Source organism: Gorilla gorilla, chromosome 4, assembly GCF_029281585.2.
Source record: "Gorilla gorilla gorilla isolate KB3781 chromosome 4, NHGRI_mGorGor1-v2.1_pri, whole genome shotgun sequence".
In the NCBI taxonomy this organism is placed as follows: domain Eukaryota; kingdom Metazoa; phylum Chordata; class Mammalia; order Primates; family Hominidae; genus Gorilla; species Gorilla gorilla.
In genome coordinates this window covers 112,023,114-112,050,810 of record NC_073228.2, presented here as the reverse complement: position 1 = coordinate 112,050,810, position 27,697 = coordinate 112,023,114, and the positions used below count along the sequence as shown (strand labels likewise).

The 27,697-nt window shown below is 36.2% G+C and overlaps 1 protein-coding gene across 3 annotated transcripts in view; it reads left to right on the top strand.

Moving 5' to 3' along the window:
* The window catches only part of FBXL17 (F-box and leucine rich repeat protein 17), a 525,329-nt gene that overhangs the window by 133,382 nt on the left and 364,250 nt on the right, over positions 1–27,697 (top strand). For all 3 annotated transcript variants that reach the window (XM_019028327.4, XM_063706701.1, XM_055388717.2), the window contains exon 5: positions 26,031–26,138. In XM_019028327.4, coding sequence (XP_018883872.2) covers positions 26,031–26,138 — 108 coding nt within the window. The remainder of the gene's footprint in view (positions 1–26,030; positions 26,139–27,697) is intronic.

Genomic DNA, 27,697 nt, shown 5'->3' with positions numbered 1-27,697 from the left:
GTTGCTCTTTCTTCCTGATGTTTCAAGATTGCTTCTTTAATCATTTGGATTTCATTTTACGAGCTTTCTCTTATACTTTTAGGGTAGGTCTGCTGGGAAAAAATTCTGTAAGTTTTTCTTATCTAATTCCTATTCATTCCTGAAGAATATTTTTTTCCTGGATATAGAACTCTGGCTTGACAGTTCTTTTCTTTTAGCACTTGAAAAATATTGCCCTACTTCCATCTGGCTTCCGTGGTTTCTGATGAGAAATCTGATGTCATTCAAATTGTGTTTTAAATTTGAGTTGTAGAGAGATCTTACTGCTTTCAGGATTATTTTTGCCTTTAGTTTTTAGGAATTTGGTTATGTTATTTCCTGACATGTATTTCTTCGGGTTTTTCATGTTTAACATTCACTCATCTTGAATTTGTAGGCTTATGTCTTTTACCAAATTTGGGGACATTTCTGCCATTTTTTCTTTAAATACCGTTTTAGTCCTATATTCTTTCTCCTGTCTTTCTGGAATTCTGATAACATGAACATTAAATTTTCTGTCATAGTCACATAGGTGTCTAAGGTTATGTTCTTTTATTTCAGTTCATTTTCTCTGTTTTTCAGATTGGGTACTTTTTATTCTATCTTCAGGTTCACTGACTCCTCTGTCTTGCCTTCATTCTGCTGTTGAGATCATCCAATGACTTTTTCGTTTTGGTTATGTATTGTATTTTTTAGTTCAAAAACTTCCATGTGGTTCTTCTTTATATCATCTACTTATTTACTGAGACTGTTTGTTTGTTTGCTTCAAGTATGTCTATAATTGTTAAAGCATTTTTATGATGGTTGATTTACAATTTTTGTCAAATAATTCTAAACTATGTGTTATCTCTTGATTGTCTTTTCTTATTTAAGTTGAGATTTTCCTAGGAACCAGAGGAGCAACAGAGCAATGAATTCTCTGGATTTTCTTTTTGCTTCCTATATTGCAGACTAGGTGCTACATTAGCAGATAACCTGGAAACACCAATGCATGCAGATAAAAAAGCCCCAAGGAAATACTGCTCTTTCTAGCCAAAGAGTCAGAGTCTTCATGTGTTTGTTCTATAAATAATGTCCAGAGTTTTTAGCTGTTCTTAGCAGGAGGAATAGAATACACCATCTTGCCCTGGAACTGGAAGCGTTGACTTGAATGTTAATCCCTGGTATTTGGCTGTTATGGATCATGTCACTCACAAGTATCATGTAGATGAATGATGTAAACCACTAAAAGCCATGGGTACTCTGAAATAAGTTTAAAAGGCAGCAGAATTTAAATGCTATGAGTAAAAATTAAAATATCCTCAAAACTTTTGAAAATAAACTTTAAATATCACAAGTTTAGATTTCTTAATTTTAAAGACGTATTTATATTTAAAATATTAAAACCTGAGGTTAAAAGGAATCTGAAAAAAGTTATGTCTTAACAATAATACCTTACATTTTTAGGAGAATGACCTTATTTACGATAAAGCCTTAGCCTAATAATCTAATTTCCATTTTACAGATAATAAAAGTGAGATACAGAAGGTTAAATAATGTGACCAACTGTTAATAGTGCTGTCTAGGGCAAAGCCAGAATTTGATACCTGCACTTTTTTATTCTCTCATATACTTTGTACATCTCTGGGCCCTTGTCCCTATTTTTTTTTTTCTTTACGATGGTCCTTACCTCATTTCCATCTCTGGAATTATCTTTGGAAAGGCTCTCCTTTTGTACCCTCTATCTTCGTTTTATGTAGAACCAAATGGGAATCCAAATACATAAAACCAATTGCTTTCTCTTCTTCGAAGTCAGGGCAATTTTTACATAATCGTTTTAGCATTTATCTCATGTTATTATGGATACTTGTGCACATTATCCCACCATCACCACCATTGCAAACACAGATATACTAGACAGGGCCTTTATTTTTTTGAAAGTGTGCATTATTATGTAGTTGGTGGTGAACATTTGTGAATTGAATTACATTTAATATTTACTCCCAGTCAGGCCCTCATTTCACTCATGTATACTCTGAATATAGTTAATTCCACAATATTAGGTAAGTACAAATTACCTAATATTTCAAGAGACTGAGTCTCCTCAACAAAACTAATCCAAATACATCATCGAGCAAATATATGCTTTTCTTGATGCTTTTGTTTCTTAAATGAAATTCTGAAAATTTAGGTATTTCCTCCAGATTAACATATAATCTTTTCTATCTTTTGCCAAATTAACTGATTTAAAGCAATTTTACCAAGTTTATATTATGTGAATTCTTTACTTGCATTATCCTTGTTAATCCTTACAACTCAATGGGAGATGCCCTATGGCAATTCTGTTTACGAGATTATTAGAGTTAGCAGAGGTTAAGTTTGTGACTGTTGGGTTGTGAAATGATTGATTCACATCCAGTCCTTTTGACTCTGGATGCAAGTCTTAACCATCTGAAGTTGTAGAAACTGTTGTCTGCCCTTTTTTTATTTTTTTGAGACAGGGTCAGCTAGGGTGGAGTGCAGTGGCATGATCATGGCTTACTGCAACCTCAACCTCCTGGGCTCAAGTGATCCTTCCACCTCAGACTCCCAAGCACCTGGAACTACAGGTGTGCACAACCGTGCCCAGCTTGCTTGCTTGCCTGCTTATTTACTTATTTACTTTTGAGACAGGGTTTCACTATTTTGCCCAGGCTGGTCTTGAACTCCAAGGCTCAAGTGATCCTCCCACCTTGGCCTCCCAAAGTGTTGGGATAACAGGTGTGAGTCACCATGCCCAGCCTCTAGTGCTTGACAGTTTCTAATGTGTATATTTTGAAATTATGAGGAGGGGGGAGAGATTTGTGCTGGGAGAGTAAAGAAGGACTCTAGATATATGGCACCTCTTCCTCGTCCAACCTCTTGTACTTGATTTTAATTCCTGTAGTTAGAGGGAAAGGGCCAGAAACTGAAGAAACTGTGTGGGAGAGACAGACATTGTGAGGCACTGAGGTCCAAATCAAAGCACTGGATTGATTTAACTCATTCGTGTATTCAATAAATATTTATTGAGTACTTACTGTCTGTCAGGCCCTGTGCTACTTACATATGTTAACTTGGACTTGGGTAGAAGAGTTATCATGAAAATACCCCAAAACTTCCTTTGACCCCTCCAGTTGGAGAGATGAATATATGTCTTGGTGTTGTACAGTGTGAGCTCTGCCCTTTCTCACCTTCTAATTTAAAAAAGTTAAACAGATTTGTATAAAAGACTTCTTTTTTTCCTCTCTGCCAAAAGTGACAAAGAAAATGTCTTCTGTGCTTTCCTGTTACTAGCATGGTTTTCTTTGTAGAGTTTAAGTGTTTATGCCAAGGGGACTGAGTTACGATGGATGGTGGATTCTCCATCTTACTTCCCATTATTGGAGAACCTTATTTAAAGGAGGTGGGATTTTATAAGCTGTTTGAAGTATAAGAAAGAACATTTAGTGAGCTGTGAATTTATTTGTCTGACATGATGAAAAATGTATAACCTAATTTTAGATTTTGTTTTTTGATGATAGGTTTTCTTGTTTAAGGAATGTTAACATGAATATGTAAGAAATGTTCTATATTCATACATCAGGGTGTTTGTTTTTTTTTAACAAGTAATTATTGTCTTTCATTTATGATTAAATTACAGATTATTAGGGCTTTATACCTTGGTTAGATTTTATTCATCTTGGGAAGCATTTTCTCCTGTTAAAATATTAAAGTCTAGTCTGAAATATTTTCACAAACACAGGTGACTTTTTGAAGGTCGTGCTCTTGCTTCTGTGCATTTTCTTTTTGCATATTATACATCAGACTTCCAGGGATGGGTATGTTCTTTGTTGTTATGGAATATTATACATTTAAATCGAGTCTATTCATATCTATATGAGTTAAATACCTTAGTGGAAACCTTCCTGATATATTTCCTTTACAAATAAGAAACTTCACTATTTTGCTTATTACTCAAGATTTTGTATCTTTAAGACCATTACAAGGCCTAATTTTGAGTATATACACATTGTTGTGCTTTCCAGAGACTTTAACAACAGTAGAATATGCTGCCATATTCAAGTATCAAACAGTTATTTGGATACTTTCAAAAATTACCTATAATTTTAAATATATTGCAAAATACAGGTAAACCTGTTATATACAGTTAAACTTGTTACTGATATTTTACTAACTGGAAGTTTTGTTTAACTTGCACTTTTTCCCCCTGATGTATAACTTCAGCCTCATGAATAAATATAGAATAGGACAGTTTATGTATTGTTGTCATTTCTATTTCTAATGGTTTGGAGAGTAGGTGCAACATGTCATAATGGAGATTTTCATTAAGTGATTTCTATTTTATCAAGTACAATGATATAAATAAGTTAGTGCCCAGTAGTGTTCAAAATGTCAGCTCCATGTAGATAGAGAAAGGAAGTGTTTGTACATTGAATAGTGGGTAGCCCTTGTTAAGCGCATTGTATAGTATACGCATGGCATGCAGGTCTTCTGAAGGAATTGTCACAAGAACCCCCTTAGGTTGGTATCTCATTTTCACACTTTTCAGATAATAACTTCCTTAAGGTCACGTAGCTAGTAAGAAGTGGAGCTGGATTGCAACCTAGACACACATTCCAGTAATTTCATAGGGTTATATAAACTTAAATTTCCTTTTGAGATAAATAAAAGTTTAATATTACTGATTTTAAATTAATATAAGAATTATAGTTAAAATGCTTCCATATTATGACCAGCCAGTTACGAAAGGATATGAGAATGGGCAAAAGGATTCAGAAGAAATATGAGGAAAAGAGAACTAGTAAATGGAGGTAAAGTGACAGATGGAAATGGAGAAAAGGTGTGAGGACAACAAATGGCATAGAGAGGAAAAGGTATTCAGGAAGGGGCTGAAGAATAAAAACACAGAAAGCAAAGTTACATAGGTAGGAAAAGAACCATAGACAGTTCGAAAGTCTAAATACATTGCCTTTATCATAGCTGGCTTTTCCCTGGTTTTGTGAATTTTAGCATGCCTTTTGAAATACTAACTAGCTCTGCCACTGCTCAGAGCTCTTCCACTGTTCTTTATATGTTACCCTTCTGAGACTTAAGTTCATCTCATCCTTTATGATTAGAGGATTCAGAATTCAAATTATATATACTATTTCTGGTGGTTTTTCTATTTTTGTATATAACACATGATATAGCCACACAATCAACTTTTGGTAAGTGATCTGTATGGTGGATTTAATTTAGCCTTCAGTAATACTCTTGTACATTTCTTTTTTAGTCTTTAACCGTATCTGTTAATTTAAATATCTTATTTAGAAATGAAATACAGTTTGACAAAATGGAAGAAGGTTTCTTTACTTTCAGAGAGTTAAAACACTTAACCAAATGATTAGTTGTTTTTTAATGAAATACCTACTAGGCTCACGTATAATCTTGGGAAGATTACTTTAACTTCTTTCTTTCTTCATTTGTAAAACAGAAATTGCACCTGCCTGTTAATCTCAGTGAGCTACTCTACAAATGTGTATGTGTGTGACAAAAAGTACTTTCTGAACATTACTGCTGTACACACCTATGGCTGTTACATTAGTAGATTACTTTTTGAATTACCTTTTTCATTAATTAAAGATGGAACAGTCAGAGAATAATTATTCTGTTTCATTTGGATTATCTCAATATTAAATTGCAATAAATGAAAGCAATATTAGTCAAAGAAAGTTGGTCAGCAAATTGAAGGAAAGTGGTGAGGTCATATTTAACTTATCATAGGTCTTTTTAATAGGGACAGATCTCTGTGTCATTAGTTGTAGACCAATGTCTTTCTCTTTCACGGTACTTTAACACATAACTTATCAATCTCTTTTTATCAGCCAATCTGACTTTTCCAAATCCAGCCTAACACTAAGCAAGATAGAATGAACAAAAATCAGGGAAGTTCAAATAAACAATTGAATTATCAGATTCTCGTTGGATGCTAATAGAGTTTTAAATAGTTAGAAAATGATTAGCTATGAATTCCAAAGCCCTTGTTGACAAAGGGTCAGTTTTTATAAAGTTGTGGTAAAATTTTAATGAGATTTAAAAATCATTCAGTGTATTATTAGCTACATAAAACTATTCTTAGTTCCTTTTTCATAAGTTTCACATGAACATTTTTGCTGAATTTTTTTAGATATAATAATGGTATTATGGTTATGATTTTTAAAGAGACTTATCTTTTATAGATAGATTAAAATACTTAAATGTGTTTTGGAAGTAGATGAAGCTGACCATGAAACAAAGTGAGCCATGAATTCATAACTGTTGAAGCTAAAAGACTGTTAAATGGAGGTTTATTTCACTATTTTTGTCAACTTTCATTTTTTGTTTTTGAAATTTTTCATAATTAAAAGCTAAAATATTTCACTGCTTTGTGCTTCTAGTTTGCTTGATGAAATAATTACATAGGACTAATTTAAAGTCAGAGTTATAGGCCAGACACAATGGCTTACACCTATAATCCAAGCACTTTTGGAGGCTGAGGTGGGAGGGTTGCTTGAGATTAGGACTTTGACACCAGCCTGGGCAACATATCAAAAACTCATCCCTACAACGATAACAACAACAACAACAACAACAAACTAGCCAGGCATGGTGGCACCTGCCTTTAGTGCTAGCTGCTTGGGAGGCTGAGGCAGGAGGATTGCTGGAGTCTAGGAGTTCCAGGTTACAATGAGCTATTTCTCTCTTATTGTACTATCTATATCTTGAAAAGTTGTTGTAGTTATTATTTTTGATCAGTTCATCTTTTAGTCTTTCTACTCAAGATACTAGTAGTTTACACACCACAATTACAGTATTATAATATTCTGTGTTTTTGTATGTACTTACCATTACAAGTGAGTTTTGTACCTTCAGATGATGTATTCTTGCTCATTAACATCCTTCTCTTTCAGATTTATAAACTCCCTTTAGCATTTCTTGTGGGACAGATCTAGTGTTGATGAAATCCCTCAGCTTTTGTCGGTCTGCGAAAGTCTTTATTCCTCCTTCATGTTCAAAGGATATTTTTGGTTAGATATACTATTCTAGGATAAAAGTTTTTTCCTTCAGTACTTTAAATATGTCATGCCACTCTCTCCTGGCCCATAAAGTTTCCACTGAAAAGTCTGTTACGGACGTATTGGAGCTCCATTGTGTGTTATTTGTTTTTTGTTTTTTGTTTTTTTTTTTTCTCTTGGGGCTTTTCGGAGCCTTTCTTTATCTTTGACCATTGTGAATTTGATTATTAAATGCCTTGTTCATTAAGGTAGTCTTTCTTCTTTGGGTTAAATCTGCTTGGTGTTCTATAATCTTTTTGTGCTTGAATATTGTTATCTTTCTCTAGGTTTGAGAAATTCTGTTATCCCTTTGAATAAACTTTCTACTGCTCTCTCTCTCTACTTCCTTTTAAAGGCAATAGCTCTTAGATTTGCCCTTTTGAGGCTATTTTCTAGATCTTGTAGGCATTCTTTATTCTTTTTTTTTCTTTATTCCTTTGTCTCCCCTATGTATTTTCAAATAGCCTGTCTTCAAGCTCACTGATTCTCTGCTTGATCAATTCTGTTAAGAGACTCAGATGCATTCTTCAGTATGCCAATTGCATTTTTCAGCTCCAGAATTTCTGCTCGTTTTAAAAAAATACATTTTAGTCTCTTTGTTAAACTTGTCTGATAAAATTCTGAATTCCTTCTCTGTGTTATCTTGAATTTCATTGAGTTTCCTCAGAACAGCTATTTTGAATTCTCTTTGAAAGGTCACGTATCTCTGTCTCACAAGGGTTGATCACTGGTGCGTTATTTAGTTTGTTTGGTAATGTCATATTTTCCAGGATGGACTTTTGGATGCTTGTGAATGTTCACTGGTGTCTGGGCATTAAAGAGATATTTGTTATAGTCTTTGCAGTTTGGGCTTGTTCATACCCATCCTTCTTAGGAAGGCTTTCCAGCAATGCCATGGCTCTTGCATAGAAGTGTACCGGCTTGGTGGTCTTGGATAAGATCTGGAAGAATTCTGTGAATTGTCAGGCAGAGACTCTTAACTTTCTTCCAAACAAATGGAATCAATCTCTCTCTCTCAATCTGTCTCTCTCCCTGCACTGAGCTACGTGGAGCTGGGGAAGGGGTGACACAAGCACCCTGTGACCACCACCATTGGGACTGTGCTGGGTGAGACCTGAACCAGAGTAGCACTGGGTCTTGCCCAGGGGCTGCAGTATAATCACTGTCTGGCTACTGCCTGTGTTCAGTCAAGGCCCTAGTACTCTACAATCAGTGGATGGTCAAGCCATCCAGGCTTGTATCCTTCCCTTCAGGGTGGCAAGTTCCCCATGGTCCTGGGCACATCCAGAGATGACATCTGGTGTCTAGGGACTGGAATCAGAAACCTTAGGAATCTACTTGGTGTTCTATTCTACTGTGGTTGAGCTGGTACCCAAGCCACAAGATAGTTTTTCCCACTCTTCCTACCCCTTTCCATAAGAAGAGGAGTCTCTTCTCATGGCCACCACTACCACAGGCCCACAGGGAGTACTGCCTGGCTACCACTGATATTCATTCAAGGACCAAGGGCTCTTTAGTCAGCTTGTGATGAGTGCTGCCACTAGGACTCACCTTCAGGGCAGTTGGCTTCTCTCTGGCTCAGGGTAGTTATAGAAATGCCATCCAAGAGCTAATGCCTGGAATCAGGGATGCCAATAGACCACTTGTTGCTCTACCCAACTGTGGCCTAACTGGTACCTAAGCTGCAAGATAAAGTCCTCTTTAATGTCTTCTTTTCTCAAGTAGAAGGAGTTTTTTTCCCTATAGCCACAACAGCTAGGAATGCTCTGAGACACACGTGAAGCCAGCACTTAAGTCTCATTCAAGGCCCATGGCAAGTAGTGCCTGGGTACTGCTTCTGATTATTCAGGCCCCAAGGGCTCTTTTTAGTCAGCAGATGATGAATCCTTCCAGGCCGTGGTCCTTCCCTTCAAGATGGCAGGTTCTTTTCTCGCTGAGGGTGTATCTAGACATGTCATCCAGGATCTAGGTCCTGGAATACGGGCCTCAGGACTCTGCCTGCTGCTCTACCTCACTGGGGCTGAGCTGGTACTCAAATTGCAAGACAACGTCCTCTTTACTCTTCCCTCTCTTCAAGCAGAAGGAAGGAGTCTCTCCTGGAGCTGCAAGCTGTGCTGCCTAGGGGTGAGGAAGGGGTGGTACAAGCACTCCCTTGGTCCCCCAGCTCCCACCAGGTGGTGTCTGCCTGAGTCATGTGCCCTTCAGGTTCACTGGCTGTGAGCCCAGCACAGGACTTGCTTAGGAATTGCAGTCTTTGTGGCATAGACTGCCTTTCAAGTTTATTTAGAACCCCAGAGCACTTCAGCCCACAGTGGGAGGCTTGCCAAAACTCAGGTTTTGACTGCTGGGATGAGAATTCCCCTCTGGCTAGGGCTGGTATAAATGCTTCCTCCATAGGCGCCAGCATAGTTCTGCCTGGTGTTGCTTTCCGCTATGACAGGGAAGCACTGAGTTCCAATGCAAGGTCACAGAGTCATGGCACTGTCTCTTCCCAAAGCACACAGATTCTCTCCCTGTGCCTTGTGGCTGCTGCCAGGGAATACGGAGGGGTGGTGTTGGCAATTCAAGAATGTCTTTTCAGCTGTCTTTAGTGCCTCTTTCAATGATATGAAGTTAAAACCAGATACTGTGATCGCTCACCTGAGTTTTGGTTCTTAAAAAGGTGCTTTTTTATGTGGATAGTTGTTCAGTTTGGTGTTCCCGCAGGGAGGATAATTGGAGGCAGGTTCTACTCAGCCATCTTGCTCTGCCTCCTACAGTGAGATATGATCGCGCTACTGTACTGCAGCCTGGGTGACAGTGTGTGACACTGTCTCTAAAAAAAAAATGTCAAAGTTATATTAGTACATATAAGTTCTTAAATTTTGTTTTCTCATGATTTCTAAAAGCAACATTTATTTATTTAAAAAGTAATATTTGTTATAGCTCTCTACTGAAATGATATCAGTCATATAATTACAACTTAAAATATTTGAGAAAAATATTTTGTACTAATTTACTGTAATTTTTAGTCATGTGTTTGGCTGCTTTCCACGTTAACCACACATGGAATTATGGCATATATGAAAAGTAACAGTTCAGCTGGGTGCAGTAGCTCACACCTGTAATCTGAAAACTTTGGGAGGCTGAGGCAGCTGGATTGCTTGAGCTTAGGAGTTCAAAACCAGCCTGGGCAACGTGGTGAAACCCTGTCTCTACAAAAAATGCAAAAAAAAGAATATTAGCCTGGCATGGTGGTGCATGCCTGTGGTCCAAGCTACCGGAAAGGGTGAGGTGGGAGGATTACTGGAGCCTGGGAAGTGAAGGCTGCAGTGAGCTGTGATTGCACCACTGCACTTCAGCCTGGGTGACAGAATGAGACCCTGTTGCCCCAAAATAAGTAAATAAAAATAAAAAAGTCACAATTCATTGACTAATGCAAATGACCATTTTAATATAGTAATCACACTTGAAATAGATGTTTAACATGTGCCCTTCTTACTAAATTGTAAGCTCCAAGAGGGTAGCCTGTCTTTCTTAATCATTGTATATAGCAAGGTACTTAGCGCGTAACACGAACTCAGTAAATATTGTTGTCTTGACTGTGGTTTAAAAGAAAAGTACTTTAAATAATCTGCTTTTAGATTTCTTTAAAAAATTTACTAGATATGAAGTTTTCATTAAATGAAGAGCACAGTGATGAGTCTTATTGAAATGATTTATAAAGTGAATCCGTACCAAGTATTCTGTCACCATATTTAGCTGTTATGTGACAAGTGCCAATGTGTTCTCTGTTTTTGTATTACTGTTTCAAATAAGAAGGCTTCCTGGTGCATTAATAGTAGGTATACATACCGTACCCTGTAAAAGATGTAAATACATAAAAGCAAAGGAAGGTAAAGATAAAAGATAATTTTCACATGGATTTTGAAGAGTTGAGTAAACAAATGGAAAAATTTTCTTGCGTTCCATTTTTAAGGCTTCTACTAAGTATAATTTATATTTTTTGTGAATTTAAATAAATTTCTTTCATTTGGTATTTCTGTCATCACAGTACTTTATGTACTCTGTAGAGCATCAGATATGGATGTTTACTGACTTTGGCATGTGGCTAGGCCTAACTAAGGTGCCCTGGGGTGTGATATGTTATCATCTTCTGGGTACATGGGGCTTGTTGCATCCATAGCCTCCTGGCCAGCCTCCTTGAGGCCGAAATATTCCTTTAGTTGGTCTTGTGTATACCTGCTGGACTTTGAAGTGCAACTTTCTCTTTATTACCCTGCACTTAAAGCCCTTAATGAATGACTCCATCAGTCATGGACCTGCAATCTGTTGGAACTCAAGGGGATATTAAAGTCCATTAAGCTCATATGTCTCTATATTGCTAATAAAATAGACTCCTTCAGTATAAAGTCACAACCATTCTGCTGGCTTTCGGTCTCCCATAATCTTGTTCTCTCTTCAAACTTGCTTTTGGTTCTAGTCAGAAGTCCTTGGGAAACTGAACTGAACCGAACTGGGATGCAATCTACAAATTAAAATATTCCCAGAGATCTCACTGGTAGTTGTGGGAGCTAGGACTGTTCACATCCCAACCTATTACCTCTGCTCTTGGAGGCAGAGACTGTACCTCATCTTCATACAGCATCAGCACTTAACATGAAGTGTTGTGCATATAGTAGGTACTTGTATATTTGTTGAATTAAAGGGATTTAGGAGTCTGAGTATACCTAAGTGAAATAAACCCTTCATTAGACACACTATAAATGTGATTTTATTATTTCAAAGATAATGTTGACTCAGTGGACTAGGGTAGCTGTTCAGGATTGGAGTATATTCTCTTATGGTTCCCTAAACCAGTAACCTGTCCCAATGCCCACTGTTGCTGTCTTTTTTTACCACCCACTACGTGGCAGAGAGGATAGTCAGACAACCAAACTATCCCACAGACTCCTAACCCGAATCTATATGACTGTTTTAGACTGGTAAATCTCACTGGAACAGATGGAAATAATTTCCCCTTCCTGTATAAGCTTAGTCAGGGCAGAGCCTAGTCTAAGGAGATTACTTTATGCTGGCTTTCTTTTGCATTCAGAAGATGAAGGTACCCTATGGGCCCACTGACCACTTGGTCTGCAAGAGATGAAAAAATTAATCGACGATTGGTATTTCTCCTGGAAAATGACCCAGAAATTAGCCTTGCTATGCTGTGGGTCTCTGTTTTGCTCTTTTTCATTGAGGGTGGAAAGAAGGTCTTGAATTGGTCTTGAGGTCTCAAGTGAGATTAGTTGTTCACCCCTGGTAATTCTTCCACATTGTCATTGATATTTGTTTGTTTGCTTTTTGTTTTTGTTTGTTTGTTTTTGTTTTGTGTTTTTTTGGTGGTTGTTGTTGGTTTTTTTTTTTTTTTAGACAGAGTCTCGCTCTGTCACCCAGGCTGGAGGGCAATGGCGTGATCTCTGCTCACTGCAACCTCCACTTCCCAGGCTCAAGTGATTCTCCTGCCTCAGCCTCCTGAGTAGCTGGGATTACAGGCGCCTGCCACCATGCCCGGCTAATTTTTTGTATTTTTAGTAGAGACAGGGTTTCATCATGTTGGCCAGGTTGATTTTGAACTCCTGACCTCAAATGATCCTCCTGCCTTGGCCTTCCAAAGTGCTGGGATTACAGGCATGAGCCACCCTGCCTGGCCTGTTTGTTTTTTTTAAGAGACAGGGTCTCACTCTGTCACCCAGGCTGGAGTGCAGCAGTATGGTCCAAGCTCCCTGCAGCCTCGACCTCTGGGCTCAAGTGATTCTACTGCCTCAGCATCCGAAGTAGCTGGGACTACAGGCATGTGCCACTAATCCCACATTGGTTTTTCAGTTCACTTCAGACATATTGAAGAATCAAAGTATTGCTATTGATTTTTTTGAAAATTCTCTCCTTCGCTTTGTGAAGCCATTTATCTAATTCTTAGCCACTACTTGTGTGTGCCACATGGAACCAATAAAATCAATAGTTCTGTTTTTCTTTGCATCAAAAAATGCATTTCTTCAGTATTGAACCAGCAAGCCATTGGCATGCATCAAAAAGATACTTCATTCATTCATTTTAATTTCTGGAGCTTCTGTTGTAGGTGGGACACTGTATCAAACTCTAGGGCTAGAGTAGTGAACAGGATAAATGGAAAGATCATCACAAAGTGATCAAGGAGAGGGGATAGTGGGATGAAATGAATTAGATGAGATAGGATCAGATCATGCGGGGCCTTATAGGTTATAAAAGGAGTTTGGATTTTATTTTAAGAGTACCACTGGAGGATTTTGAATAGCAGAGTGACATGATCTGATGATTTGTGCTTCTTGAAAGATCACTCTGACTTGATGAGTGGAAAATAGATTGGTGGCATCAAGAATGGCAGAAGGAGGTCCATTGTGTAGGTTATTCCAAATATCCCGGAAAAGAATGACATATCTTTGGCCATGTTGGGGGCAGTAGAAATGGGCAAAGAGATAACCACAATGTATATTCCAGGTCATCTTTACAGTACTAGTATAACGATGGGTCCAGTTAGCCATTGTTACGAGATTTAGTCATGAGACTTTCTGGATCGATTCCATAAGAATCATTAAGAGAAGGGTTAGAAGTATATGTTTTCAGGCTCTAAATTAGTAGTCTGGGGTGAAGTCTAGGAAAATTTTTTAGTTTCTAATTAAGATCAAGAAATACTGTTATATTGTTTGGTACATGCATGTAGAATTACACAGATTAACTCTATAATCCGGCAGTATTAAAATGTCCAAAGATTCATTCCACCTTTTTAGAATTAGTACACCAAATTCCTTTTCATCCCAGATATGCTAGCAATTATTCCCAAAATATCTTTCAGCACAGATTACAAAATTCTTTCATTGAATCAATCTTATTCTGATAAAGATAGATCTGTCTTCCTATAGTCCAAGAAAACTTCAAGTCTTAAAATAAGACTACATTGCATCTCTTTATTTAGAATCTTGAAATTTATAGAAGAGCTTTCCCTGTCCTTACTTTTTTTTCTTTGTTAATTTTAATCCTTTCTAGATAAAACAGCTTCCTTGGATTCCAGTTACTACTTTTATGGTTTTATAATTTACTACCACTAATGCAGCTTCTTCAACACCTCTGAATTAGATTCCCCTAACTCTCTACTATGCTTCCATCTTTTGGAGCAGTTCTCAGGATATACAAGACTATCATAGCATCAGTACCACACCGATTCTATCTGCAGGAGATGAAAACAGTAATCAAGTGGTAACACTTCTCTCAGAAAATTCCCTAGAAAGTAGACCCATTGTGCCTTGATATCTGCCACTTTGCTTCTCTGGAGGTTAAAGGAAGGCCTTGGATTTGCTCTTGCATTTGAGTGAGATTAGTTCCATGAAAGGAATCATATCCTAATTGGTATAACATACAAAGCATAGGTTTTAAAGCCTAAAAGGCCAGTGTTTAAAACCCAGTTTTGCCACCTGCTAGTGGTTTGATTTGGAGGACGAAGTCAATCTATTAAGTGGGGATAATTATGCCTCTCAATACTATTATGAGGCTCTCAGATGATGGATAGAGAGGACTTAGCTGGGCACACGTTAAGGCCTTAGTAAATGTAGCTATTTTTATTGTCTATTCTCTCTTCAACCCGGTGGCAACTAGTACCTCAAACCTCGGCTGAGTGTGAGCCGTCTAGAGACTGAATCTCCAAGTTTATAAGTAGAGTAATCCACAGTCCCAAATCATGTTTAGAAACAGTAACTCTCCAAGCAAAATTGGTGACCCTGTACTGCCTGTCTTCTCTTTATCCTTCTTCTAGCCAAGAGTTTCTTAGTTATATATGGCCATTTCTGCCACAGTCGCTATTACTGTTGTCCCCCAACTCTGCATTTTTCTAAGCCTATTATTTCCTCCTCCTGCAGGGGCTTTTCTTTTGTCCCTACATTTGATCTCACAGGAATCCACCCTCAAAAGATTTCTGATTGAGTGCAGCCCACAAGAGCTTATGAGAACCAACATTCTCCTCCTTTTCCCTTTTGCACCCTGGGTCTCTGGTTTTCATTTGCCTTGGGTTTAGCAGCTTAAGATTTCCAAACTGAAGCTTTACTAGGATCTTGATGTGTGTTGATATTATGCAGGCTTTTAATGGTCCTTTTGACTCTAGTACAACAGACATTCCTTATCACCAGTGCTTTTCCTGGTGTAACACTAAACGTGCCTACATCCATTTCATGCAGTTATAAAAGTGTAGCTTGGCTTTTAGAATGCCAACTTAAGGAGAAGATCGTTCTTTACCTCTGCCATGTGAATCATGTTGAATCTGAGGATTATCTTTCTCTTTGTCTCTATCACAGCATTGACTGACTGAAAGATCAAAATGTGCTTTGCAAGCTGATCTCATTCTTCCCTAATTTTCTGATGCTTCTTTCCAAATCCTGAGTCACATTTTCTCTACGTACTAATTCTTACCTATTGCCTGGTTTTCCCATAGCCTATGAGTATGTATGATTCTTCAAGATGTTCCAGGCAGGAGCTTTAAAATTCCTCTATAGTGTATCGTCTTTTCAACAAATGGTGCTGGCAAAATTGGTATACATATGCAAAAGATGAACCTTTACCTTTATCTCACACCATAAACAAAGATGAACTCTGAGAACATCATAGACCTAAATGTCAGAGCTAAGAACACCATTAAGAAAATTAAAGATAAGGCACAGAGTGCAAAAAAACAATTGTGAAACAAATATCTGATAAGGGTGTTTATTCAGAATATATAAAGAACTCCTGCAACTTAGTAAGACAAATGACCCAATTTTAAAAATTGGTGAAAAAGTAAACATACATTTGTGTGACTCACCAGTTCTACTCCTAGATATTTACTCAAGAGAAATGAAAATATATGTCCATACAATACTTATGTGTGAATGATCACAGCAGCATTATTTGTCAAAGCCCCAAACTGGAAACAGTTCAAATATTTATCAACTGGTGAATAGATACACAAGATGTAGTATATCCATACAGTGGAATTCTACTCATTAATAAAATGAATAAACTGTTGTGTTAGTCAGGGATCCCTAGAGGGACAGAACTAATAGTATATATATATATATTATATATAATATATATATTATAATATATAATATATTATAATATATAATATTTATAATATATTATATATTATATAATATATATTATAATATATATTAGGATATTATATATTATATATAATATATATTAGATATTATATATAGTATATATAATATATAATATATATATAGTATATATAATATATATTATATATTATATATAATATATTATAAATATTATAATATATTATATATTATAATATATAATATATATTATATATAATATATATATTATATATTATATATTATATATTATATATTATAATATATATTATATATTATATATTATATATTATATAATATATTATATATTATATATTATATATTATATAATATATAATATATAATATATATTATGTATTATATAATATATAATATAATATATATTATATATAGTATATAATATATATTATATAATATAATATATATTATAGAGTATATATTATATATTATATAATATAATATATATTATATAGAGTATATATTATATATTATATTATATAATATATATTATATAGAGTATATATTATATATTATATAATATAATATATATTATATAGAGTATATATTATATATTATATAATATAATATATATTATATAGAGTATATATTATATAATATAATATATATTATATAGAGTATATATTATATATTATATAATATATTATATATTATATAATATAGTATATATTATATAGAGTATATATTATATATTATATAATATAGTATATATTATATATTATATAATATAGTATATATTATATATTATATAATATAGTATATATTATATATTATATAATATAGTATATATTATATATTATATAATATAGTATATATTATATATTATATAATATAGTATATATTATATATTATATAATATAGTATATATTATATAGAGTATATAGTATATATTATATAATATAGTATATATTATATAGAGTATATATTATATATTATATAATATAGTATATATTATATAGAGTATATATTATATATTATATTATATATTATATAATATAATATATATTATATATTATATAATATAATATATATTATATAGAGTATATATTATATATTATATAATATAATATATATTATATATTATATAATATATATTATATAATATAATATATATTATATATTATATAATATATATTATATAATATAATATATAATATATATAATATAATATAATATATATTATATAGAGTATATATAGTATAATATATATTATATAGAGTATATATAGTATAATATATATTAAATATATATATATATGTGAGAGCTTATTCAGTATTAACTTACACAATCACAAGGTCCCACAATAGGCTGTCTGCAAGCTGAGGAGCAAGGAGAGCCAGTCCGAGTCTCAAAACTGAAGAACTTGGAGTCCAATGTTTGAGGGTAGGTAGCATCCAGCAAGGGAGAAAGATGTATGCTGGGACGCTAGGCCTGTCTTGCCTCTTCACATTTTTCTGCCTGCTTTATATTCACTGGCCGCTGATTAGATGGTGCCCACCAGAGTAAGGGTGGGTCTGCCTTCCCCAGCCCACTGACTCAAATGTTAATCTCCTTTGGCAACACCCTCACAGACACACCCAGGATCAATACTTTGTATCCATCAATTCAATCAAGTTGACAGTATTAATCATCACAAGTCCACCCCTTGCCAACTTGAACCCATACACATCTCCTGAGATCATACATAATATTCAAATAAAGACAATAATAAGGTGATAATTACACCTAACTTAATGCAACTATCCTTTGTACAACTGGAAACGCACCAATCCCCAACCCAAATACCATTACATAAAGTTAACAATACTTAAATGCTTATGTAAAGTCAATAAATCTTATGTCACATGATGAAGGAAAAGGAAATTAAGTTATTTTCTTAGCACAAGTGTATACATTCACAAACATGTTTTTAACAAAAGAAGGAGGAAATACTTATGACAGTTACAGTCCTTGTTTCTGTCGCTGGTCACGTGGTCGCAGCTGGTACTGATGACTACCTTCTGCTACCCATTCTGTATTCCTTTGCCTTCAGCAAGCACCTCAGCAGGTCATAGTTTTTTTCCTGGTACAGTGACTCAAACCTTCATCCCTGTGGAGTGTGGACCGTTTGTAGTCCTACCTGGATTGGGCTGTTGTAGTTTCCCATCGACCTTAATCACAGGGCATGAAGCCCTAATGGATCTCCTGTACTCCATGCATTCCTGTATCCTGTATGGATCTCCTGTGTTCCTATCTCCTTTATGGAGTAGTAGACTGATTTCATCTTGATAGTCCTGTCAGTCACCCCAGCCAACACTGTAACTCCCTTCTTAGCCTGTTGACTTAAAGGTAGGAGGAGCTCAAGATGAACAGGTGGCAATTTTAAATTCCTGTTTAATGGAATCATTGTTGTGTCTCCTGGGGTGGCAGCGTTTCCTCTGGAACTAAGACCTCTAGGCCAGCGAATGTAATGTTGCGGGAACAGGAAGCACACATTTTGCTAGTGGATCACTACGGGTAATGGTGAGTGGTGCCACGTCCACAACTCCTAATACATGGACTAACATGGATAAACCTCAAAAACATTACATTAGTGAAAGAAGCTAGAGACAAAAGACTACTTATGACACAATTCTATTTATGTGAAGTTTCTAGAAAAGGTAAAAGTATAGAGATAGGGAGCAGATCAGTAGTTGCCTGTGGGTGAGAGCTGTGATTAACTGTATATGAGCATAGAATATAGAGGGAATTTTTTGGGTGGTGTGATGAAAGTGTTCAAAACTGGATTGTGGTGATGATTATGTAACTGTATAAACTTATTAAAACTTGACAAATTATACTCAAAATGGATGGATTTTATGGCATATAAGTTGTACCTCAATAAAGCTGTTTAAAAATTATGCATAGTGCTTGGATTATGGCATAGCCATTTAGTTTTTGCTTCATCTCACCCCAAGAAGATGACATAGTTATTTATCACTTGAGCAGTATTTCTCAAACTTTAAGGTGTATAAGAATCACCCTAGGATTTTCCTAAAATGCTGATTAAGATTTAATAGGTCTGTGCCAGGGCCTACTATTTTGCTTTTTTAAAAAAAAATTTCCATAAGTTATTGGGGTACAGGTGGTATTTGGTGACATTTGTAAGTTCGTTAATAGTGATTTGTGAGATTTTGGTGCACCCATCACCCGAGCAGTATACACATTGCACCCTATTTGTAGTCTTTTATCCCTCGCCCCCCCCACCCTTCCCCCAAAGTCCCCAAAGTCCATTCTATCATTCTTATGCCTTTAGATTTTGCTTTTTTTTAAAAAATTTATTTCCATAGGCTTCTGGGGAACAGGTGGTATTTAGTTATATGAGTGAGTTCTTCAGTGACGATTTGTGAGATCGTGGTGCACCCATCACCCGAACAGTATACACTGAACCCAATATGTAGTCTTTTATCCCTTACCCCCCTCCTGCCCTTTCCTCTGAGTCTCCAAAGTCCATTGTATCGTTCTTATGCCTTTGCATCCTCATAGCTTAGCTCCCGCTTATGAGTGAGAACATATGATGTTTGGTTTTCCATTCCTGAGTTACTTCACTTAGAATTATAGTCTCCAGTCCCATCCAGGTTGCTGTGAATGCCATTAATTCATTGCCTTTTATGGCTGAGAAATATTCTGTTGTGTATATATAGCACAATGTCTTTATCCCCTCATTGACTGATAGGCATTTGGGCTGGTTTCATATTTTTGCAGTTGTGAATTGTGTTGCCATAAACATGCGTGTGCAAGTATTTTTTTCATATAATGACCTCTTTTCGTCTGGGTAGATACCCAGTAGTAGGATTGCTGGATCAAATGGTAATTCTGCTTTTATTTCTTTAAGGAATCTCCACACTGTTTTCCATAGTGGTTTTACTAGTTTACATTCCTACCGGCAGTGTAGAAGTGTTCCCTTTTAACCACGTCTACGCCAACATCTATTACTTTTTGATTTTTTTATTATGGTCATTCTTGCAGGACTAAGGTGGTATCGCATTGTGGTTTTGATTTACATTTCCCTGATCATTAGTGATGTTGAGCATTTTTTTCATGTATTCATTGGCCATTCGAATATCTTCTTTTGAGAATTGTCTATTCATGACCTTAGCCCACTTTTTGATGGGATTGTTTGTTTTTTTCTTGTTGATTTGTTTGAGTTGCTTCTAGATTCTTGGTATTAGTCCTTTTTCAGACGCATAGATTTTGAAGGTTTTCTCCCACTGTTTGGGTTGTCTGTTTATTCTGCTGACTCTTCCTTTTGCTGTGCAGAAGCTCTTTAGTTTAATTAAGCCCCACCTATTTATCTTTGTTTTTGTTGCATTTGCTTTTGGGTTCTTGGTCATGAAGTCTTTGCCTAAGCCAGTGTCTAGAAGGGTTTTTCCGATGTTATCTTCTAGAATTTTTATAGTTTCAGGTCTTAGATTTAAGTCCTTGATCCATCTTGATTCGATTTTTGTATAAGGTGAGAGATGAGGATCCAGTTTCATTCTCCTACAAGTGGCTTGCCAATTATCCCAGCACCATTTGTTGAATAGGGTGTCCTTTTCTCACTTTATGTTTTTGTTGGCTTTGTCTAAGATCAGTTGGCTGTAAGTATTTGAGTTTATTTCTGGGTTCTCTATTCTGTTCCTTGGCCTATGTGCGTATTTTTATACCAGTACCATGCTGTTTTGGTGACTGTGGCCTTACAGTATAGTTTGAACTTGTAATGTGATGCCCCCAGATTTGTTTTTTGTTTTTGTTTTTTGCTTAGTCTTGCTTTGGCTATGCATGCTCTTTTTTTGGTTGCATATGAATTTTAGGATTGTTTTTTCTAGTTTTGTGAAGAATGATGGTGGTATTTTAATGGGAATTAAATGGAAGCACATCCCATGCTCATAGATGAGTAGGATTAATATTGTGAAAATGACCATACTGCTAAAAGCAATCTACAGATTTTGCATTTTTAACAAGCTCCAAAGTGATGTCAGTGCTGCTGGCATGAGAACTACACTTTGAATGGAAGGCATTAGAATTTGTTCATTAGAATCTCCTGCGGAGCTTTTAAAATAAAATTGATGCAGAGCTGTACCCAACAAATTAAATTAGAAATCTTCTTTGGTGATTCTTGGGTGCAACTCAGTTAAGAGCCTTAACAAAATGGCATTCTTTCTACCATAGGGAGTTAGTAACAAACTTTCACCTATGTCTCCCTTACAGCCATCCCATAGTTTAGATTATAACTGAAAACCCCCAAATTATGATCAGGATCTCTTGTGATAACCAGGAGAAGAAACTATAATGCTTTAAATACACTCTTTTTGAATATTCTCTTACGCATTTCAACCCTTTAGTCCTGGCTAAGAATCGGAATACAGAAGAAAGGGGAACCTGGAGTGATTATGATAATAGCTAAAATATATTGAACAATTACAATGTGCCATGGTTTGTTCAAAATATTTTACATGCATTATCTTATTTTACCCTCACATTTTACCCTGTGGGGTAGGTACTGTAATTTTCTCCATATTATACAATGAACAAAGCGTATAGAGAGGAGAAATGACTTGTTGAAAATCACACAGCTAGTAAGTGGTCCAGTTGGGATTTGAAGCTAGACAGTGAGACTCCAGGGTCCCAGAGAAGCTAGAAGTGAGACTCCAGGGTCCCGGTACCTGCATCCTGTAGTCTATAGTCTGTTTCTTCCAGACCTTCTGCCACAAATCCCTAACTGATCTTCTATCCTTGGGGAGTGGAGCTGGATGCCACTCAAATCTTCAAGGCCCTTTTATTAGTCTCCTAAAACATACCCAAGCCTACTAAGAGTGTTTCTGTATCCTCATGACACAATCTTGTCTTGCTTTCCAGGGCTCTGTTGATGTTAGAGGCTCCTCTGAGCTATCTTATTCTGATTGCTTGAGCTGAAAGAGAAAGACCCAAGAAGAACATTTTCAAACCCCACTTTTTCTCTCTGAATGCTCTGGCCTCTTGCACCTGAGTTTTCTTGTGTCCTTAATCCTCATCTGAGTTCTTCTCCTCTCCTCGAAGATGGATATAGGAAAAACTTAATGTTAGACTGAAATTGAGCAGGGTGTTCAACCAACTGATCATGTACTTAACCTCTGTTACCCCTTTTTGTTTTTAATAGTGATTGAGTTTCATTGAAGCTTCCAGCAATTTTAGTGCCTTAAAAATTATTTGTTAACATAATGCCTTTACAATGCTAAGTGTCAGGAAAGCCTATTTTAAATTTATCAGTGGCACCCTTAGTCTTAATATGCTTAAGCATACTTTACTTTTGAGGGGAGAATTAATCTTTTATCACATGTACCATAGATGCTGTTGGTTTCATTATTTTAGGAAAATGTTCTTATGATTGTTTTAGCATTAATGCTACTCACATACTTCTTTTCTCCAATATCTGTTCAGCATAGATAAGGAAGATACAAAAAGATTCACCCATGCTAAAGCTAATGCCAAAGAGATGTAAGTTGCTATAGTTTGAAAAACTAACAAAGATGTTAAATTTGTCGATCTCATCTTGACTGTGAAGAAAGTGAATCTGAAATTAAGCATATGATAGAGAATATTTGGACTTTCTTTTATAAGCTACATCTTTGGGAAACATGAAGAAAATTTAAGCACAATTACAAGAAGATAATTTTGTAAATGGAAATTTTTTTGGAGGTGCGGGAGACAAAAAAGGAATTTTATTCTGCCATTCATTTAAAGCAGGGCTGCTTAGAAATACAAAACACTGTCACTGTAACTTCTTTGAAGCACTGGGGGCCTCAAGTTTTCACATGCTTAAGAGTCACTTGGGGGCTTGTTGAAAATACAGTTCCTTGGGCCCCACTCCTTTCAGCTCTGAGTTTGTAATATAATAAAACTTGGGATTGTAATACTCAAGGTATTAGTCATGGTTCTCCACAGAAACAGAACCATTAGGATATTGTCTGTACGTCTGTCTGTATATCTTTCTAGAGATTGTTGTAAGGAATTGGCTTACATGATTATGGAGACTGAGAAGTTCCAAGATCTCCATTTGTCAATCTAGAGTCCCAGGAGAGCCAGTGGTATAGTCTCAGTCCAAGTCTGAAGGCCTGAGAAGTACAAAAACTAATGGTGTAAATTCTAGTCCAAGTTTAAAGACCTGAGAACTGGGAGAGCCAATGGTGAAAGTTCCAGTGCAAGACTGAATCAAAGGCAGGAGAAGACTGATCTCCTACTTGGAAGATAGTCAGGCAGAGAGAGCACCAATTCTCCCTTACACTGACTTTTTGTTCTGTTCAGACCTTTGACAGACTAGATGAAGTTTCTCTCCATTGAAGAAGGCAATCTGCTTCACTCAGTCTACTGATTGAGCTGTTAATATCATTCAGAAACTCTCTCACAGGAATACCCAGAATAATGTTTAACCAAATATTTGGGCACCCCGTGGCATAGTCAAGTTGATATAGAAAATTAACCATGGTACAGATCAAAGTTGAGTCACTGGTGTAAAAATGTGCCTCCTCCCAGTTCTTTAAAAAAAGACTTCATAAGACACATGAACTATATCAGAAAATAAAGCCACTAGTACAATGACATTTAAAATATCATATATTAAAATGATACAAATATATCCTTTGTCTAAAAATAAAATAAAGTAGAACTAAAAGGTATGATGGAGTACATGGAAAGAAGGAAAAAAATTCATTTATTTATTTCAATATTTTCTACTAAGTGCCAGGGATTATTCTAGGTGCCGATGGGGAACTAAGTGGTTTTCTGGGTCATAGGACTTTTCAGTGCTAAGACTGAAACTGTCTGAGGCAAATCATAATGGTTGGTTATTCTAGGGGAGAGGGAGGGAAGAGTTATTTTGAGAGGGGAAGAGTGACAAACTAATATGTGAGTAAGTGTGTAATGTGATCAGTAGTGATAAGTGTTATGAAGAAAATCAAAGTGTGGTGAGACACAGAGAGGGACTAGGAGAGTTATTAAGGAGCCATGCAATTAGTTTTGATCACCTAAGGAATGAAGTAAGACGGAAAAGAGAAATGAGCTGAGGACTGAGATGAGGTGGACTCAACCAGGTGACCAAGAGCCAACAGTAAGGAAGGAGGAAAGCCATGATAGTTGATACAAGAAGCAAGTGAATTGTTTCCAGAAGAATCATCAATTGTGTCAGATGCTGCTGAAATGCTGGGATAATTGAGATTGACCATTTAATTGATAGGATAATGACAATGAATGAGAGGGACAAAACCTTGATTACTATGAGATCAAGAGAGAGTGGAAAATGTGTGTATTAGCTTGCTAGGGTGTTAGAACCAAGTACCACAAACTGAGTGGCTTAAACAATAGAAATTTATGGTGTCACAGTTCTAGAGCCTGGAAGTCCAAGATCAAAGTGTTAGCAGGGCCATGTTTCTTCTAAAGTGCTAGGAAAGGATCTGTTCCAGGCCTCTTGCCTAACTTCTGGCACTCTTTTTGGCAATCTGGTGTGCCTTGGCTTGTGCAGCATAACTCCAGTCTTCACATGGCATTCTCCCTGTGTGTGCATCTCTGCTCCGCCAGTTATATTGAATTGGGAGGCCCCTCCACTCCAGTACAACTTCATCCTAAATTAACTATTTACTTCACTATTGGAAATAGCTGCCCCATTTCCAAATAAGATCACATTCTGAGGTAGTGAGGGTTAAGATTTCAAAATATGAATCTTAAGGAGACATAATTCAACCCATAAAAATGTAGTATATCCATACAATGGAATATTTTTCATCCTTGAAAAGTAAGGAAATTCCAACACATATTACAACATGGATGAACCTTGAAAACATTATGCTAAGTGAAAGAAGCCAGTCATAAATGGTCACAAACTGGTGGTTCTTTTTATATAAAGTGTTCAGAATAGGAAAATCTAGATTGCCAGGCTTGGAGGTAGTGGGAAATAGGGGAATGACCGTTAATGGGCATGAGGTCTTTGTGGGGTGGTGAACATATTCTGGAATTAGATATTGGTAATGGTGCATAACCTTGCGAATATACTGAACTGTACTCTTTGAAAGGGTGAATTTTATGGTATGTGAATTAAATGTCAATAAAAAAATATATATTGGTTGGGTGTGATTGCTTACCCCTGTAATCCCAGCACTTTGGGAGGCCAAGGAGGCTGGATCACTTAAGGTCAGGAGTTTGAGACCAGCCTGGCCAACATGGTGAAACCCCGTCTCCACTAAAAATACAAAACAAAACACAACAACAACAAAAAAACCCAAAAAAACTAGTTGGGTGTGGTGATGCATGCCTGTAGTCCCAGCTACTTGGGAGGCTGAGGCAGGAGAATCAGTTGAACCTGGGAGGCGGAGGTTGCAGTGAGTCGAGATTGTGCCACTGCACTCCATCCTGGGCAACACAGTGAGTCTCTGTCAAAACAAAACAAAACAAAAAACCCAAAAACAAACCAACCATATATGTGTGTGTTTGTGTGTGTGTGTGTGTGTGTGTATACATATACATATACGTATATATACACACACAGAGGGAGGGGAGAAGGTAAAGAATTGGAGGTAGCCAGTGTCAACATCTCTGAAGAAGTATAAAAACAGGGTGATAAGAAGTGGATGTAGGGTCAAGAGACGACTTTTAAAAATACAGGAATATTATAGCATGTTTGTATGCTGATTCAAATGATCTAACAGGGCAGGAAATAGTAATGATGCAAGGTGGGGCTGAGAGGATTTTCAGGAGCCAAATCCTTGAGTTCACTGGACTGTTACCTTGAATAACTTCATCCATGTCTTTTCCCTAGGTGACAGATCAGTCAGTGAAAGCATTTGCTGAACACTGTCCTGAGCTTCAATATGTAGGCTTCATGGGTTGTTCAGTCACTTCTAAAGGAGTCATTCACCTAACCAAGGTAGGTACTATGGCTGCTTTTCCTTGGTATTTTTGAGTATCATACAGGTGATGAGCCCTAAATTGTTTAATTTACTTGAATAAGGGACAGTCAGACCATTATAGAAGCCTACTAATGTTTGATAAAAGTTAAAATGAGTTGAAGAAAGCAATACCAAACTTATCCTTTCTGAAATGGAATACTCATTTAAACAAGAAGCTTTTTGCTTTTTCATTGCTAATGGCTATGAAATGTATATCAAAGAAATGTATATGAAAAGAATCATTTAAATGTTAATATATTGTGCTTAGAAGATATTTTGATTGAATTTTAAGTGCTCATATATCACTAGATCCTATGAGTATTTGGCTTTAAAAAGTGAATATGGTCAGTGCATATTATCAAGCTGAATATGTAAGGTGAAAAGAGAGGTGAATATATGACAAAAATTTACATTGTGGCTCAGAGTTCAATAATATAACAATTATATGAAATTTCATATTTTTAGAAATGATCAAACTGCCAGTTCTTCAGTAATCTCTCACTGATGTGTCATCTCTACTGCGATGTGTCATCTCTACTGCTTTCCAGAGCTTTAAAATAATTAAAAGCCAATTCTTACATTTGTGTAATGGAAAAACTGGCTACTATAAAATTTACCTATGTGTTATCTGAAATTTGTTACTGTATAAATTTCAGTTCTATCCTATAGTACTTAGGAAAATGAATGTGATTCTTGCCTTTTCCGACTTATTATAGCTGAGCAACCTTTTCCTTCAACCTTCCTTCATTTCACAACTATTAGAAAGTTGCTGTATTGGCAACACAATGATGAAAAAAACCAGGTAAGATCCCAGGTCTCTTTCAGTTTGATGTCTTCAGATCTCTTTGAGCTTACAGTTTAATGGGAAATAATGTCTTTCTTTACTCCCTAGGAAAAGAGCAAATGTTTATGAGTTACCTAGGACTATGGTAGGATCACACAGTGAATAGGACCCTGGGCGCCGTTATAACCTCAGATTGGATTATTGGGTCTATCACTTAGCTAAGTGGGAAAATTATTTTTTAGGGTATTAAATAAGGTAATATATATAAGGTACTTGATTCAGAATAGAGACCACAGTAAATGCTAAGTAAATTTTAGCTATTAATATTAAAACAGATGCGGGCCAGGCGCAATGGATCACTCCTGTAATCCCAGCACTTTGGGAGGCCGAGGCAGGTGAATCACTTGAGGCCAGGAGTCTGAGATCAGCCTGGCCAACGTGGTGAAACTCCATGTCTACTAAAAGACAAAAATTAGCTGGGCGTGGTGGTGTGGTGGCTGTAATCCCAGCTACTTGGGAGGCTGAGATGGGAGAATTGCTTAAACCCGGGAGGCGGAGGTTGCAGTGAGCCGAGATTGCGCCACTGCACTCCAGCCTGGGCGACAGATGAGACTCCGTCTCAAAAAAAAAAAAAAAAAAAAAAAGATGCCATAGTATCTAAATTGATAGAAAATTAGTACAAAGTTTGATTTTAAGAAATCAAATCACTATTCTAGTATAGTGTATCTGAAACAGAGCCTGTGGTTGTACTAT